Source organism: Peromyscus eremicus, chromosome 13 (genome assembly GCF_949786415.1).
Source record: "Peromyscus eremicus chromosome 13, PerEre_H2_v1, whole genome shotgun sequence".
Taxonomy (NCBI): Eukaryota; Metazoa; Chordata; class Mammalia; order Rodentia; family Cricetidae; genus Peromyscus; species Peromyscus eremicus.
Genome location: NC_081429.1, coordinates 29,240,709 through 29,254,928, shown reverse-complemented (window position 1 = coordinate 29,254,928; position 14,220 = coordinate 29,240,709). Strand labels below are relative to the sequence as shown.

The 14,220-nt window shown below is 46.1% G+C and overlaps 1 protein-coding gene across 1 annotated transcript in view; it reads left to right on the top strand.

The window, feature by feature from the left end:
* Positions 1–4,783: 4,783 nt before the first annotated feature.
* The window catches only part of Agfg1 (ArfGAP with FG repeats 1), a 52,832-nt gene continuing 43,395 nt past the window's right edge, over positions 4,784–14,220 (top strand). Inside the window, 1 exon segment of the mRNA XM_059278859.1 lies at positions 4,784–5,034. Coding sequence (XP_059134842.1) covers positions 4,868–5,034 — 167 coding nt within the window. The 5' untranslated portion in view covers positions 4,784–4,867.

The following is a 14,220-nucleotide window of genomic DNA, read 5'->3' as shown; positions in this document are numbered from 1 at the left end:
TTGGCAGTCGGCAGTTGCACTTACTTATTCCCTCAAAGAATATTTATTGAGCCCTTTCTAAGTGCCATGGCTGTGTGAGGTGCTGGAGAAATAATGCAGTTCTGGGAGTGTGTGTGTGTGTGTGTGTGTGTGTGTGCACACACGCGCGTATGCGCGCGCTTGGGGATGTGTGTCTCAAAACAACAAGATCTGGGCTGGACATGATGGATGTGATGGAGAAAGAGATATTAGCCACCTTTTGGAAGTTAAAACCATCGCATGTGGAAAGACCCTTTGGGAGGAGGGAGTGCATATAACACAGAGACACAGGGCTGAAGAGCAATGGCAGAGACTTCAGGTGGTACCCAGAGCATGTGGGGCTGGTAGACACAGAGCTCCTTGGGAGGCTGGGTTTGTAGCTTGTTAGTACAGTACTGTCTTGCATGCAGAAGGCACTGGGTTCAATTCCTAGTACAGCATAAAATTGAACCTCGTGGCACAAGTTTGTAATCCCACACTGGACAGGTGGAGGTGGGAGGACTAAAATTAAGGTCATCCTAGACTACATAATGAGTTTCAGGCCAGTCTGGGCTGCAGAAAAGAAGAAGCCCCCCTGGCTTTTCATCTTAAAAGCAACATGAAATCACTGAAGGACTTAATGCTGGGCCAGGGGAGCTGTCTGTGGGGGATGCCTGAATTCCATTTGCATTTTGAAAAGATTATTCTGGCCTCAGAGCTAACATCTTGTAAGGTAATTTCTGCTTAGCAAATCCAATAAGCACAGTGTGGCGGTGCCGGTGGAAGTGGAAGCTGGTCCCTGGCAGCCAGATCTGGGTTTGAGTCCTGACTGTATGCCTCACTGTTCATGTGGCCTTAGACAAAACAGCCTTTCAAAGCTTTGGTTTCCTTGTCCATAAAATGAGATAATAATATCTCTGGTGTTCTTGAGAGGGCTAAAGGAATGACAATAAATAAAGCCTTCCTACAAGTTATTCTCTGAAGTGGAAATTGATGTTGATCATATGCATTACCTAACACTCAGTGGGCCAGTTGTTCTTAGACAAGACAGCGTGGACTTCACATGAATTTCAGCTGGCTCGACATCTGTCCTTTGGAAATCATCACTCCTGCCTCTTCAACAACCAACACGCAACACATACAACCACTCATTTAGCTTGCTATATTAGCTGTTGCTATCCACCTGTCCTACTATGGTCTTTGTCAGATGAGACACCCCGGAAGGCCGACAAATAACAAGTGAGCCCTGCATGCATAGAAGCAGAAAGCTGTGGGCGGGGAGTGCATGGGGGTGGGGGGTGGAGGCATGGGAAGCATTTGCTGATAATGAGTAAGAGACTATGGTGGTGTTCTCCAGTTAGAATGGGGTCAGCATTTTTTGTTCTGTTCTGATAGCCTTGTACTCTGCATGCCCTCATCTTTTGGTCAGTCCAGGCTCTTGCCAGAACACAATTTAGTGGATCCTAAGTCTAGGTGTTGTCAAAATACACAAGAGCCTACTCATAGTCTCTCATTGGCCAATGGTTAGATGATGTCAGCAACGGTGATATGTAATGGATCACGAATATCTATCTTGATTCTTGATTATATACAATGGTACTTAAAAACTGTGATCACTGCGAGAAGGTGAAATGAATCCAATAGAGGACCTTGGAAATCTGAGAGTAAAGGCAAGAAAACATTTATTGTGTCTTTCTGACACGCAATTAGTAGATGTGGGGAAGTTTTTCTTATTGATTGATTGATTGAAGCATCATCTCATCTTGTAGCTCTAGCTGGCCTGGAACTTGCCAGTCTACATGCCGCCACGTGTGGAGAGGTGAACAGGTAGTATATCTCATACTGTCTCCTTCTGCTCACATTCTCTCTCTTTTTTTTTCTAGTCTCTCACTGTCTGTGTCATTTAACATACCCCCCATTCTCTCTTTTGTAGACTGGGCTGGCCTTGACCTCACAGAGACCTACCTGCTTCAGGCTCCTGAGTGCTGGGATTAAAGCAATGCATCCCAATGCCTGGCTTTGTCTTTTGACCATTTTAACAGAAATATTTCAGCTAAAAAAAAAAAAATGAAGACATGGGAATGACAGAACCAGAAAAACCATTATTTTGTAATTGTCAATGATTGTAGGCATTAACTGTCAGTGACTGCTAACCTGAAAAGACACCCCCATTATGCACCTCCTAATGGAAAAACATAATGCTCTTGCCTAAACTGAACCGGATACAAACTAGATCTAACCTCCTATTTGTCCAAAAGAGAGAATGGGGGGGGGGTATGTTAAATGACACAGACAGAGACTATAGAAAAAAAAGAGAGAGAATGTGAGCATTAGGAGACAGTAAGAGACATACTACCTGTTCACCTCCCCAGAGGTGGTGGCGTCTAGTAGAAGGGAGCTGATAAATGATGCAGACTAAAATCTCATGCAATAGTCAGCTTTATTCAGAGTGTCAGACAATTTACACGCTGAAGGTTAAGAAGAGTCACATGAAGCCGGGAGTGGTGGCACACGCCTTGAATCCCAACACCCAGGAGGCCAGCCTGGTCTACAGAGTGAGTTCCAGGACAGCCAAAGATACACCGAGAAACCCTGTCTTGAAAAAAACAAACACAAACACAAACAAACAAACAAAGAGTCATATGAGTAAAGTGTCCAGTCACAAGGGCAAGCAGCATGTGGTGGACAAGCCTCAAGTGGTGAAAATGTTTTTCCATAGAGGCACATGAACAAATAACAATAGCCATTTGTAACGGGAGTAATGGAAGAAAACTCACTCCTATAAGCTACACCTGGGAAGAGCACAGAAATACATTCCAAGAACAATTCTGTGTTTTTGAAGAACCTGAAGTCACAGGACTCTGGTCTCGGTTTCTTACAAGCACTCAGAAATCTCATAACGACTCCAGTCTTGGACTGTGCTCCGATACTACCTAACTACAATTGTACACTAAGGAGCCAGGGCAAGTATAAAACTCTAAAAAATTGCTGACATTAGCGCTAACTTCAAGAGTGGTGGGACACTTGATGGTTTTCAAGAATTTATTCCTAACCTTCTGTGTGTGCTAGTTGTACTGTAGTTACAGGAAGCGGGAGTGGGGGATGGGGGGTGGGGGGAGTGTCTCGCTTTTCCAGGGCTTAGGGATCTAGCCCAGGGCCTGTCTATTACATTGTAAGCACCCTGCCATTGAGCTATGTTCTCAGTCCTGAAATTATTTTTTTCAGTGAAATTATTTTTTTCACCTTAGGTGACCCCTCTGAAAGGGTCTTTGGACGCCCAAAGGGTCAAGACCCACAGGTTGAGAAACACTGCCTTAGGCGCTGGCCGTGATTTCCTGCAAAGATGGAGGGGGGTGGTGGTGGTGTTGCAGTTGGACAGAGTTGGAACTCAGGCTTCCGCAGGTGACTACCGGAGTAAATTTAGCCTAGGGCACCATACTTCCAATTGGTGGCATGGAAACACCAATCATGCTTAGCTCAAAGCTCAGCCATGAAGATCGACTGATACGTGCCATACATTGATTCATCCCACAAACAAGGAGCTCCGAGTCTCGCTTCTGGGAGGCCTATGAGCGGAGCAGTGAAGAAACACAAGGAGTAGACCATTGGGAGCCTGAAGGGAGAGTCCAGAGCAGGGGGGGAACAGTACTTCGAATGACTGCCGCTATGAAACACAACATACTAGTCTGAAAGAGTGCAGCTCTCAGAGGGCTGAGGGGCAACCTTAGGGACTGATCTGGGTCAGTCTGGCTGGGGAGCTGGTGGGACCTCATGTGACCAACGTGAGGGTGATCTGGCGTTGCCCAAGCGGGAGCCGTTCCTACTCCACTCAACCTCCCTGGACATCTGGTAACGTGTAAGGATTTTTGGTTGCCGTACTTTGGAAAGAGAGGGGGCCACGTAGTCATGGCATTTAGTGGCTAGAGGCCAGGCATGCTTCCCCTCAAACCATGCCTTACCACCTAGCTAGGACAGCCCCGACGCCAATACTAAACTCTTCCAAAACGCCAGGAGCGGTGAAGTTGATAAACCTTGCTGGCTACACAGAGAACAGCAAGGGCAGGAAGGAAAAAGAAGTAAGCTGTGCTAGAGGGAACAAACCTAAGTCGAGAGTGGCTGAGTGAATGAAGCGCAAGAAGTCGACCAGGCTAGTTAGTCTCTGCTAGTGAGGAATTTGGGGTGTTACCCCTAAAGCAGCGAGAAGCTCTCGGGGAAACGTCTCTGCCGGGGAGGATGATAGCCTCGGCGAAGCGCTGAGCACGTACAGGCACCCAGGGAGGATAAGGTCTGTTATTTATTGTCACTCTTGTGCCTTCCCTACCCCGCCCAGCTTCGACACCCCCCCCCCTGCCGCAGCGTGGCCCGCAGTGACTCCTCCCGGCCAGCAGAGGGCGCCGGCTCGCACTTGGCCGCTGGCCGCCCGAGGCGGGCCTCCCTCTTGCCGCTCCCCCCTCTCCCCTCCCCACCCCCCCCACCCCCCGCCTCGTCTTTTTCCCCTTAGGAGAAGTCGGGAAGGTGGCGGCAGCGGCGGCGGCGGCGGCGGCGGCGGCGGTTGTCCCGGCCGGCCGGTTGGTGTGACCGGTCGGCGCGCGCTGCGCAGCGTCCGCGCTTCGTCCAGCCGGGCGGGACCGAGCCGCAGGCCGAGGAGGCCGAGGCCGGAGCCGGAGCCGGAGCCGGAGCCGCCAGAGCCGCCGGAGCCGCCGGAGCCCGCGCGGGCGGGCGGGCAGGCAGGCGGGCGGAGGGAGGGAGGGAGAGCGGGCGGCGGCGGCGGGGGCCGCGGCCAGGGCGGCCCGTGGGAGGGAGCGCGGGGCCCCCCGGCAGCGCCGCCGGCTCCCGGCCCTGCCCGGCCTCCTCGGTGGGAGCCGCGGCCATGGCGGCCAGCGCGAAGCGGAAGCAGGAGGAGAAGCACCTGAAGATGCTGCGGGACATGACGGGGCTGCCGCACAACCGCAAGTGCTTCGACTGCGACCAGCGCGGCCCCACCTACGTGAACATGACGGTCGGCTCGTTCGTGTGCACCTCCTGCTCCGGCAGCCTGTGAGTGCGGGTCGGGGTCGGGGTCGGGGGGGTGGGGGGTGGGGGGGGGCCCAGGGTACCGGGCCGGGACGGCGGGGCCCGTTGGGATAACAGCCAGTCCGTCCCCTAGGACTCGGGGTCCAGGATGCTCTTTGGCTTTGGCCCCGGGCGAGGGTCCAAAGCCTTGGGGTGGCCGGCGTGGGTGGGGCGTGGGTGGGGTCGGGGTCAGCGAGCGGCCGGCCCGGCGGAGCATCCCGTCCGTCCGTCGTCTTCCCGCCGCACAGCGGGCGTGGCCCGGCCTCGGGGTGGGGGGACGCAGGCCGGGAGCAGCCCCAAGAGGGCCGTACGGGGCGGGGCAGGGGGGGGGCTTTTGTGCGCCCCGCAGCAGCTCCGCGGTTTGGAACCCGGCATCTGCCCGACGCCGCGGAGCCGGTGGGAGGGGAAGGGAGCCGGGACGCCCAGACTTTGGGGGGATCTTTCTGCGGCCCACAGCACCTAGGTAACTGGGACGTGGGGGGGTCGGGGGGGGGGTCGGAGGAGGCAGGGAGCCGCGTTAAAACGCCTTGATGTTTGAGACGTGAATCCCAGGAGAAAAGTTCTCCCTAGAGGATGGATTGCGTGGGGCGGGGGGTGGGGGGGGAAGAGGCAGCCAAAGCACGAGCGTTGCGGCTGCATGGCTCCCAAGTGTTCTGAGTTGGGGAAAGTTTTACTGGAGATGGGGCATCAGGAGTTCGATGAGATTTCTGGATCAGTACCCAAGTGTCCTGGCTGTGTGGAGAAATGGGGACAGGGAAGACAATATTGAGAAAGAAGAAGGTGGGGATGGCCGCCTGAAATTACTCAGATGGCTTCTGTCTGGGCTTCTCTGTTTAAGCTGTGTTTTGATGGGAATTTTTGTTCCTGTGAAATTTCATTTGGAAAGACTGCAGGTAATTGTGGAACTGATTAGATGCTCTTATATGCTAGCATCTTGAATTCAATATACGCTGTTAATGAGCTTGTAGTTAGTATTCCTTGGGCCTATAAAAAGTATTACCGTGTGTGTGTGTGTGTGTGTGTGTGTGTGTGTGTGTGTGTGTGTGTCTGTCTGTCTGTGTGGGCCATGGGTTTGTATATTTGGGTTCACTTTTACCGGCTGAGCCTTTTTGCCGGCCCTCCCCACATTTTTGTTTTGTTTTTTTGTTTTGTTTGTTTTGAGACAGGGTTTCTCTGTGTAGTTTTGGTGCCTGTCCTGGATCTCGCTCTGTAGACCAGGCTGGCCTCGAACTCACAGAGATCCACCTGGCTCTGCTTCTCGAGTGCTGGAATTAAAGGCGTGTGCCCCACATTTTTTACTATGAGATTAATAACAAAGTACATCACACGTGGGAAAACGAATTTCTAAAAAGTTGGAAAATGTTGGACATGGCCAATAGTCCGGTATTGGCTCTTATTTCCCCAGTTTTAAATTTGGGCAAGGAGGCGTCCTTGGTTCTCCATGAGCATTACATTATTTTGGGTGGTACTTACTAGGTTTTGTATGAAGCTTTAGGGTGTAGCGATAGATGGTGCGATGGCCTTAGTCTCTTGGCATTTATGTTCTAATGGAGAAAATGGAAAGCGTTAAGAAAAGTGACTGGATGCTGTGCTGAACTTGCGTGTAGATGGTAAGAGAGCCCCAAAGCTTACTTTCAGGTTTGTGGTTAGGGAAACACTCAGTTTGCCACAGCTGCATAGCAAGTAGGATAGTATGTGTGGTTCCTGGTTTTCACTTATAAATGAAATAGAATTAGAACATTAAAGTCACTTATGCTATGCAACTTCAGTTCCAAACTTAAACTAACAGTCCAATTTATTTAAATTGTACTTTACTTTTAATATATGTTTAAGAAGTATGTCCTGTGTCTTCCAAACACGAGGTCCTTTGATTCATTTGAGTTGGGATACATACATGTTTACTTTTGTATAATTTATTTATTGATTGATTATTTTGAGACAGGGTTTCTCTGTGTAGTTTTGGTGTCTGTCCTGGATCTTGCTCTGTAGACCAGGCTGGCCTTGAACGCACAGAAATCCACCTGCCTCTGCCTCCTAAGTGCTGGGATTAAAGGCATTTGTCACCATTGCCAGGCTTATTGGTATAATTTTTTAAGTTATACTTGCTTATATTGTTTGCATACACACATACAGACATTTATTTTTTTGCGCACATGTGCATACATGCATTTGTATGCACCATAACACTTGTGTGGCTTGGGTGCTGTCCAGGGACGGCTTGAGGGAGTCAGCTCTCTCCTTTTATCCTGTGGATCCTGGAGTTTGAACTAGGTCATTAGGCTTGGTAGCAAGTGCCACTGAGCTGTCTCTGGGCTCCCAGTATAATTTTTATTTTAAGGGATTTTTTTTTTCACATGAGTGTGTTGTCTTTGGAATATATGAAGGTTGGTTTGGAGACTTCACAGAAGAGTTGATGTCTGAGGGAAGATCTTCAAAGACAAGTTCTAGGTAGCAGCAGCTTTCCTGTAGTGGAAGAGAGGGGTACTTAACGAGCTAAGTGACACTGCTTTTCATTTTGCCTCTAAAAGCCCTGTAATTAATACTGAAAACATCCACTCAGCAGTTTCTCGTATATGAAATAGTGAGAATAAAAGTTTCTATTGCAAATTGGTTTTCCATGCTAAAGAGATAGAACCTCATACAATGTCTGGTACACAATAGATGCCCAGTAGGTGTTGCTAACAAAAGGGATCAGAAACAGAAAGTTAGACACTGATATGAGAAGCACCTTCATCAGAGTCTGTCAGATCCAAGTTTTTGGGCTGTAACCTGAAAACTGACTCAAAAATATGAAGGCAATTTGCTGATTGGGTTTAAATGACATTTTATCACCTCATCTGAAAAGATGGTTGCCCTCAGCTCCTGGAACCACAAACTGCACTGGAGTCCAGGTGGGTCAGCCAGTCACTAGCTGCCTTGAGCTAGTGCCCTCTGCATGCTCCAGCCTCAGATTCTTGCAAAGAAATTGTGATGCTGCAGCTGTAGCATTTGGAGAAACTAGCTCCTGAGGATGTTTATCTTTGAAAAGCCATAATGCTGGAAAAACAATTAGGAAGAACAGAATAATAATTATGTATTTCTTAGGTAGATGATATGGTATAATGTGCATGTTGGCTTGGATCCATCCCTTGGCTTCTGATTTTAAATTTGTGATGGCAGATTTTGTGTGTGTGCTCATGGCTGTTAAATGGGAATAGTACATGTACTGTATTAACTTACTGAACACATACTGTACTTGCGACTAGGGCTAAGCAGTGGAGGTACAAGTATGAAATAGGGCATGTTGGCTGTTGTTGGATTTCTCTAGCGCAGTGTCACTGTATAGGTAACTGGTGTCTGCCATGAATTCTACATTCTAGGATAATAAATATAATAACCTACCCTTTTCAAAATTTTTTGAGACAGGGTTTCTCTGTGTAGCCATGACTGTCCTATAACTTTCTTTATAGATCAGGCTGGCCTCAAATTCACAGCGATCTGCCTGCCTCTGCTTCCCGAGTGCTGGCATCAGAGGTGTGCACCACCACTTCCCGACTTATAACCTATCTTTTATCATTCCCTTAATAATATCTTTGTTTAAACAAAGCCATCATTTATTGCTGATACTACTGGACTCAGCTAATCTCTCCTGGTTTTTGTTTCTCTCCAGATTTCTGTCTTGTATGCTCAGATGGTGCTCATTCAGAATGACTCAATGCAAATTCTGAAACTTGCAATTTAGATGCAGTTCAGTTAGGGAGACACACTAGGCATGAACTGACTTACTGGTTTGCTTCTCACTTTCTCTTTATAGAATACTTAAGTTATGAACAGGTACAAATCATAAACTGCAAGCAGCAGTAAAAACTTGACTTCATGGGACTGGGATTCTAACTGAGCATGCTCTGTGTTTACTCTCCAGGACTGAGGCTAGGATGTGGGATTACCTTTTGTTGTTGGAGACAGGGTTTCATGACATCCAGGTTGGCCTCAAACTCACTGTGGGGTTAAGGATGACTTTGAACTCCTGCTTTGAACTCTTTTGATCCTGCTACCACTCCTTCCCACGTGCTGGGTCACAGGCATGTGCTACCACATCCTGCCTCTTGTTTTTGTTATTTTGTAGTCCACACTGGCTGTAAGCTAGAAGTAGTCCTCTTGCCTCAATTTCCTGGGTGCTGGAATTATTGGTGAGCCACTGTGTAGGACCTAAGGACTAGTTTGGGATGGAATTATTTGTTTTGTGCAGACTGCCAAGAGTGGAATTCGTAAGTAATATGAGATTATTTTGAAAAAAAAAAACATATAAATTGTTTAGTGAAGGCTTAGGCAAAATAAAACAGTCACATTTGAGAAACAGTTTGCCATATTTTTTTCTTTTTTCTGAAACTGTGGTTCACCATATAGCCAGGATGGCTTTGAACTTGCCATACTTCTTCCTTAGCTTCTGGGATTACAAGTTTGTGCCACCATGCCTGGCTCCAGACAGCTCTTAACCAGTGTAGAATTCAGCTGGAAGGATGTGTCACCATCAGATAGATGCCCATTGAGATAGACACTGCATGGAAGTCAAAACATGGGTTTTCAGCAGGTGGGATAAGGGACAAGCAAATCTAGACTGATCTTTTTGATCTTATTTATTTATTTAAAGATTTATTATGTATAGTGTTCTGCTTGCATGTATATCTGCAGGCCAGAAGAGGGCACCAGATCTCATTATGGATGGTTGTGAGCCATCATGTGGTTGCTGGGAATTGAACTCAGGACCTCTGGAAGAGCAGTCAGTGCTCTTAACTCTAGCCATCTCTCCAGCCGATCATTTTTTAGTGAGGTATACATGATATGTTTGTGAGAAACTCCTAAGGACAACTTTGGGATTGGATATCTTTACCCCTAGTTTCTTCCCATTGTGTATTTTTCTATTTCAAATGGTCAAAGTAATGAAAGTCTAGGGAGCACAATGAGAATTTCTCTTCTATAGTGGAAATTAATAAGGCAATTCCATGTAATTTATCTGCAAGTCCAAAGAGGTTTATTTTGGGTAAACTTACAGCAAGCAAAGGGATTGGTTAAGGGATCCAGGAGAGGTGAGGTGCAGTCCAAAGCGGTTCTCTGGAGAACTCTGACTTGGTCTTCGATCCAGCATTCAGGATCATGAGGTAGGCAAGAGAGCGAGCACATTCGCATCTCAGGTCTTAAGGAGTCCCCGTCTTGGCCACGCCCTGGGTAGGGGCAGTTACCTGCTGCCTACTAGGGGCAGTACTGCAGGGGTGAAGCACAGACAACTACCCCTACTCTCCACTGTGTGTATAAAAAGATGAGTCATTTATAACTTTTGAGAACTTCATCAGTTGCATAGTCCTTATGACTTCCTTTCACTGCCTTTGTACAGAGAACTGTTGCTCCAGAGACACCTGACTTTCCATGATGAAAAAAAAAAAAGATTACTTTATAGCGGGGACAGTAAACTTGCTCGAATTGTGTAAAACACAGGGTGTGATGTGTATTGCTGGGAGATGGTAGTCTATACGTTTAATCTCAGCACTCAGGAGTCAGAGGCAGACCAATCTCTGTGAGTTTGAGGACAGCCAGGGCTACACAGAAATTCTGTCTCGAAAAACAAACAAGCAAAAAAAGTTTGAAGGTAACTTGTGTAAGACTTCTCAGTAAAGTATTAATCCTTTTGATTAATACCATAAATCTTTTCTAAAGAGACGGTGGTAATTATACCCTTCTGTTATGGTTGCTTGTTTTCAGAGGTGCCTTAACCAACTGGAATGTGTACTAAGGAATGTGACGAAGATAGTACAGACTTACAAGAGAGTGTGAGATGAGTTTTCGCAGGAATGCTGTTATCTTAAAGAAGAAAAGTCTTGGGGAGGGTGGGAACACTGTACAAACTGTTCCTGTAGAGATAATGTAGCCTGTTGTAGTAAAAGAGTTACGGATTTCTTCCGTGTTACTCTGTTTCTAGGGGAAGTAGGTACCACCTGTGCAAGGAAAGGAAAGGAAGCTTTCTTAGAGTGTCTTGTCTAGAGCTTCTTTTCTCCACTTTTTGTTGAATTTTGAAGGCCTTTTGTGGAATTAGAATGAAAATGAGTGGGGCTAGTAATAGAGGAACATGTGAAACCATTTTTCTTTCAAGCTTTTAATCTTGTAGGTTCCACTTTTGAACACATGTTCAATAGTGTTTTCTTAAAGGTTGCTGGTGTACAGTAAGGGTCTTGAAATTCCTGAAGCTTATTTAAGTTTTATATGAATATTTTTTTCCACCAGATGAAAAAAAAACCTGTAAGTATGTGCTAATTAAGTTGAAATTTGAAGAGTAATTTGAGTTGATTTTAATGTTACAGAATTTACTTATTTAAAGAGCACCACATAGAATTTTAAAAAGTAAAGGCTGTGAACAGTAGTCCTCTGCAAGAGCAGCAAGAGCTTTTGACCACTGAGCCGTCTCTTCCACACTAACCCCAATTTCTGATGAGCGTAAACAAGATTTGACGCCCTTTGGCCCCTTCCGTATCTGTTGTTTTTAGCTAACACAATATTCCTATTCTCTTTTCCCCAGGTTTGGCTCTTTCCAACTTCTTTACTGTAGGAGGAGGATAGGATTTGGCTCTCCTCACTATCCTCACTTACATTTTTAATTGTCTAGTTTTATTCATTTGAAATGTTTTGCTTTAGTGTATGGATAAAATTACTCAGCTTTTAGATATTATCTGTGGCTGAGGTACAAGATTTCTTTCAATGTGATAAGACATATTAGTTTATAACTGAGTGGGTGTGTGAGTGTGTTTATTATGTGAATGTGCCTGTCTGGAGGCCATAGGCCATTGGGATGCCTGCTCTATCCACTTTCCACTTTAATTCTTTGAGACTGACTGAACCTAGAGCTAGGCTAGCATTCACCAAGCCCCAGGCACCCTCTTATCACCTCCATCCCCCAGCCCTGGGGTTACAGGCCTGGGTTACTACACCCAGCTTTTGAAGTGACTTCTGGGGAATTGAACTGGGGGCTTGTGCAGCAAGTGCTTTACTCACTGAACCATCTTTCCCCAGCCCATGTCAATTGCATTACTGGTTTTTGATAAGTCATTTCTGGGTAGTGGTTGTAATCTGCTTTGGCAGTGATACTTTCTAGGCCTCTGTACAGCTACTTTCTAGGGAGGCTGCTTCTGACTTCATTCTGAGTTCCTTATAGCTCTGGGCTCTTTGCTGGCCCTCCACTCTAGTATTTTCTTGATTAAGGATAAATGGGGAGTCACTTTCGCAAACGTGACTGAAAATATCTTCTGCTCTTCAGCTTCAGGGTTGCAGGTGATGCCATTCTTTTTTTTATGATTTATTTATTTATTATACAGTATTATATATTATATATTATACAGTATTCTTCCTTCATTGCCAGAAGAGGGCACCAGATCTCATTCTAGATGGTTGTGAGCCACCATGTGGTTGCTGGGAATTGAACTCAGGACCTCTGGAAGAACAGCCAGTGCTCTTAACCTCTGAGCCATCTCTGTGTAGCTTTGCGCCTTTCCTGGAACTCACTTGGTAGCCCAGGCTAGCCTCGAACTCACAGAGATCCACCTGGCTCTGCCTCCTGAGTGCTGGGATTAAAGGTGTGCGCCACCACCGCCCTGGCCCGATGCCATTCTTACTATGATTCTCTGTGCCATGTTTTCTTCCCTTTCTGAGAGTTTAGTTAGTTAGCCCTTTTTCGTTTTTCTGAGACAGGTTTTCTCTGTGTAACAGCTCTGAATATTCTGGAACTCACTTTATAGAGTAGGCTGGCCTTGAACTCACAAAGATTCACCTGCCTCTGCCTCCTGAGTGCTGTGATTAAAGGTGTACGCCCACCACTGGCTGGGTATTTTTGTTTTTAATCTCTGCTGTTCTGAACTGTGTTTTGAAATGTTGACTATTTTGGTATAGGTCTTGTGTTCGCTTGTGTTAGGCCTTTTCTTCTTTCCTTTTCAAATGTAAAAGTAAGGAGATGGCAAGATGGCTCCGTGGTGATGGCACTTGTCGTGAGGACTGACGGCCAACCTGAGGTCCCACATGGTGAGAGAGAACTGAGAGTTTGTTGTCTTCCACTGCCATCGGATCAATAAATACATAAAATAGGAAACTACTCATCAGCACTCATTCACCATTATTTACAGTAAAGTTAACTACACTGTCACATAACATTCTAGTGTTATAAAGTTACTGTTCTGAACTATTAACCCAGACACTGAAAAGATGAAGTCTACGTGTAATGAATGAGTTGATAAAGCAAAAGCAAGCAGATCAGTTACTTATTTGTTTATTTTTCAGATCAGTTATTTATATTTATATTGTAAAATGGTTAGCCGTTTATGTCTGCAGGCTCTAACTTGCTAACACCTCCAACCCCACGTGATTGCATTTATATAAGCAGTCTTAGATATTTCTTGAATCATAGCCTTTTAATACACAAATTTCAACTTTGTATAAAGGAATGTTTCACTTACAAGTCCATGTAAATCTCGCTTAGCTAAATACAACAGCCTGAATGAGGATTTGCCTAGCTTTCTTGTCTGGTGGCAAGTTAGTAATGATAACACTTTGCAAATAAATTACTGTATTTATGTGATGATAGAAAAATGAATTCTGGTGTGGCTGCTTTTAAACTATTTAACCCAAACTGTAAGAATCATATATTTAATATCAAATGTTATGGCTTTAGAGAAAAAGTTAAGCTTAACATAAATGATTTTGATACAGAGGAAATCTTGGCACTCTTAAATCTCATAAAATAATTTAAGAATGGACTCATGGGAGCTCAAAGAAAATTTTATTAGAATTTAAAAGAAAAACTCCTTGGGCAGGCAAGCTGTGAAGGAGGAGAGAAGAAAACCATGCCATTTAACTGGCATGGGGGTCAGACATGTGGCAGACCAGCGGGCACATAGTAGGGAGCGGGATTTAGAGAAGTGAGGAAGCCCAGAGTCCTGGGGAAAACCTGTGCTAGGGAAGGCATGCTTACAAAGGAGAAAGAAGGGAGGAGAAGTCAGGCTGTTCCTCAGTGATTCAGGAAAGTGGGTGACTTGGGAAGCTGCTGCGGTGGGGATGGGATTCTAGGGAGGAAGAGTACAGCCTCCACCTAGCTCTGCAGCATAGCTTAAGGTGAGCCTGCTAGGGTGATCCCCTGACCCAGGCTCTACTGGAATG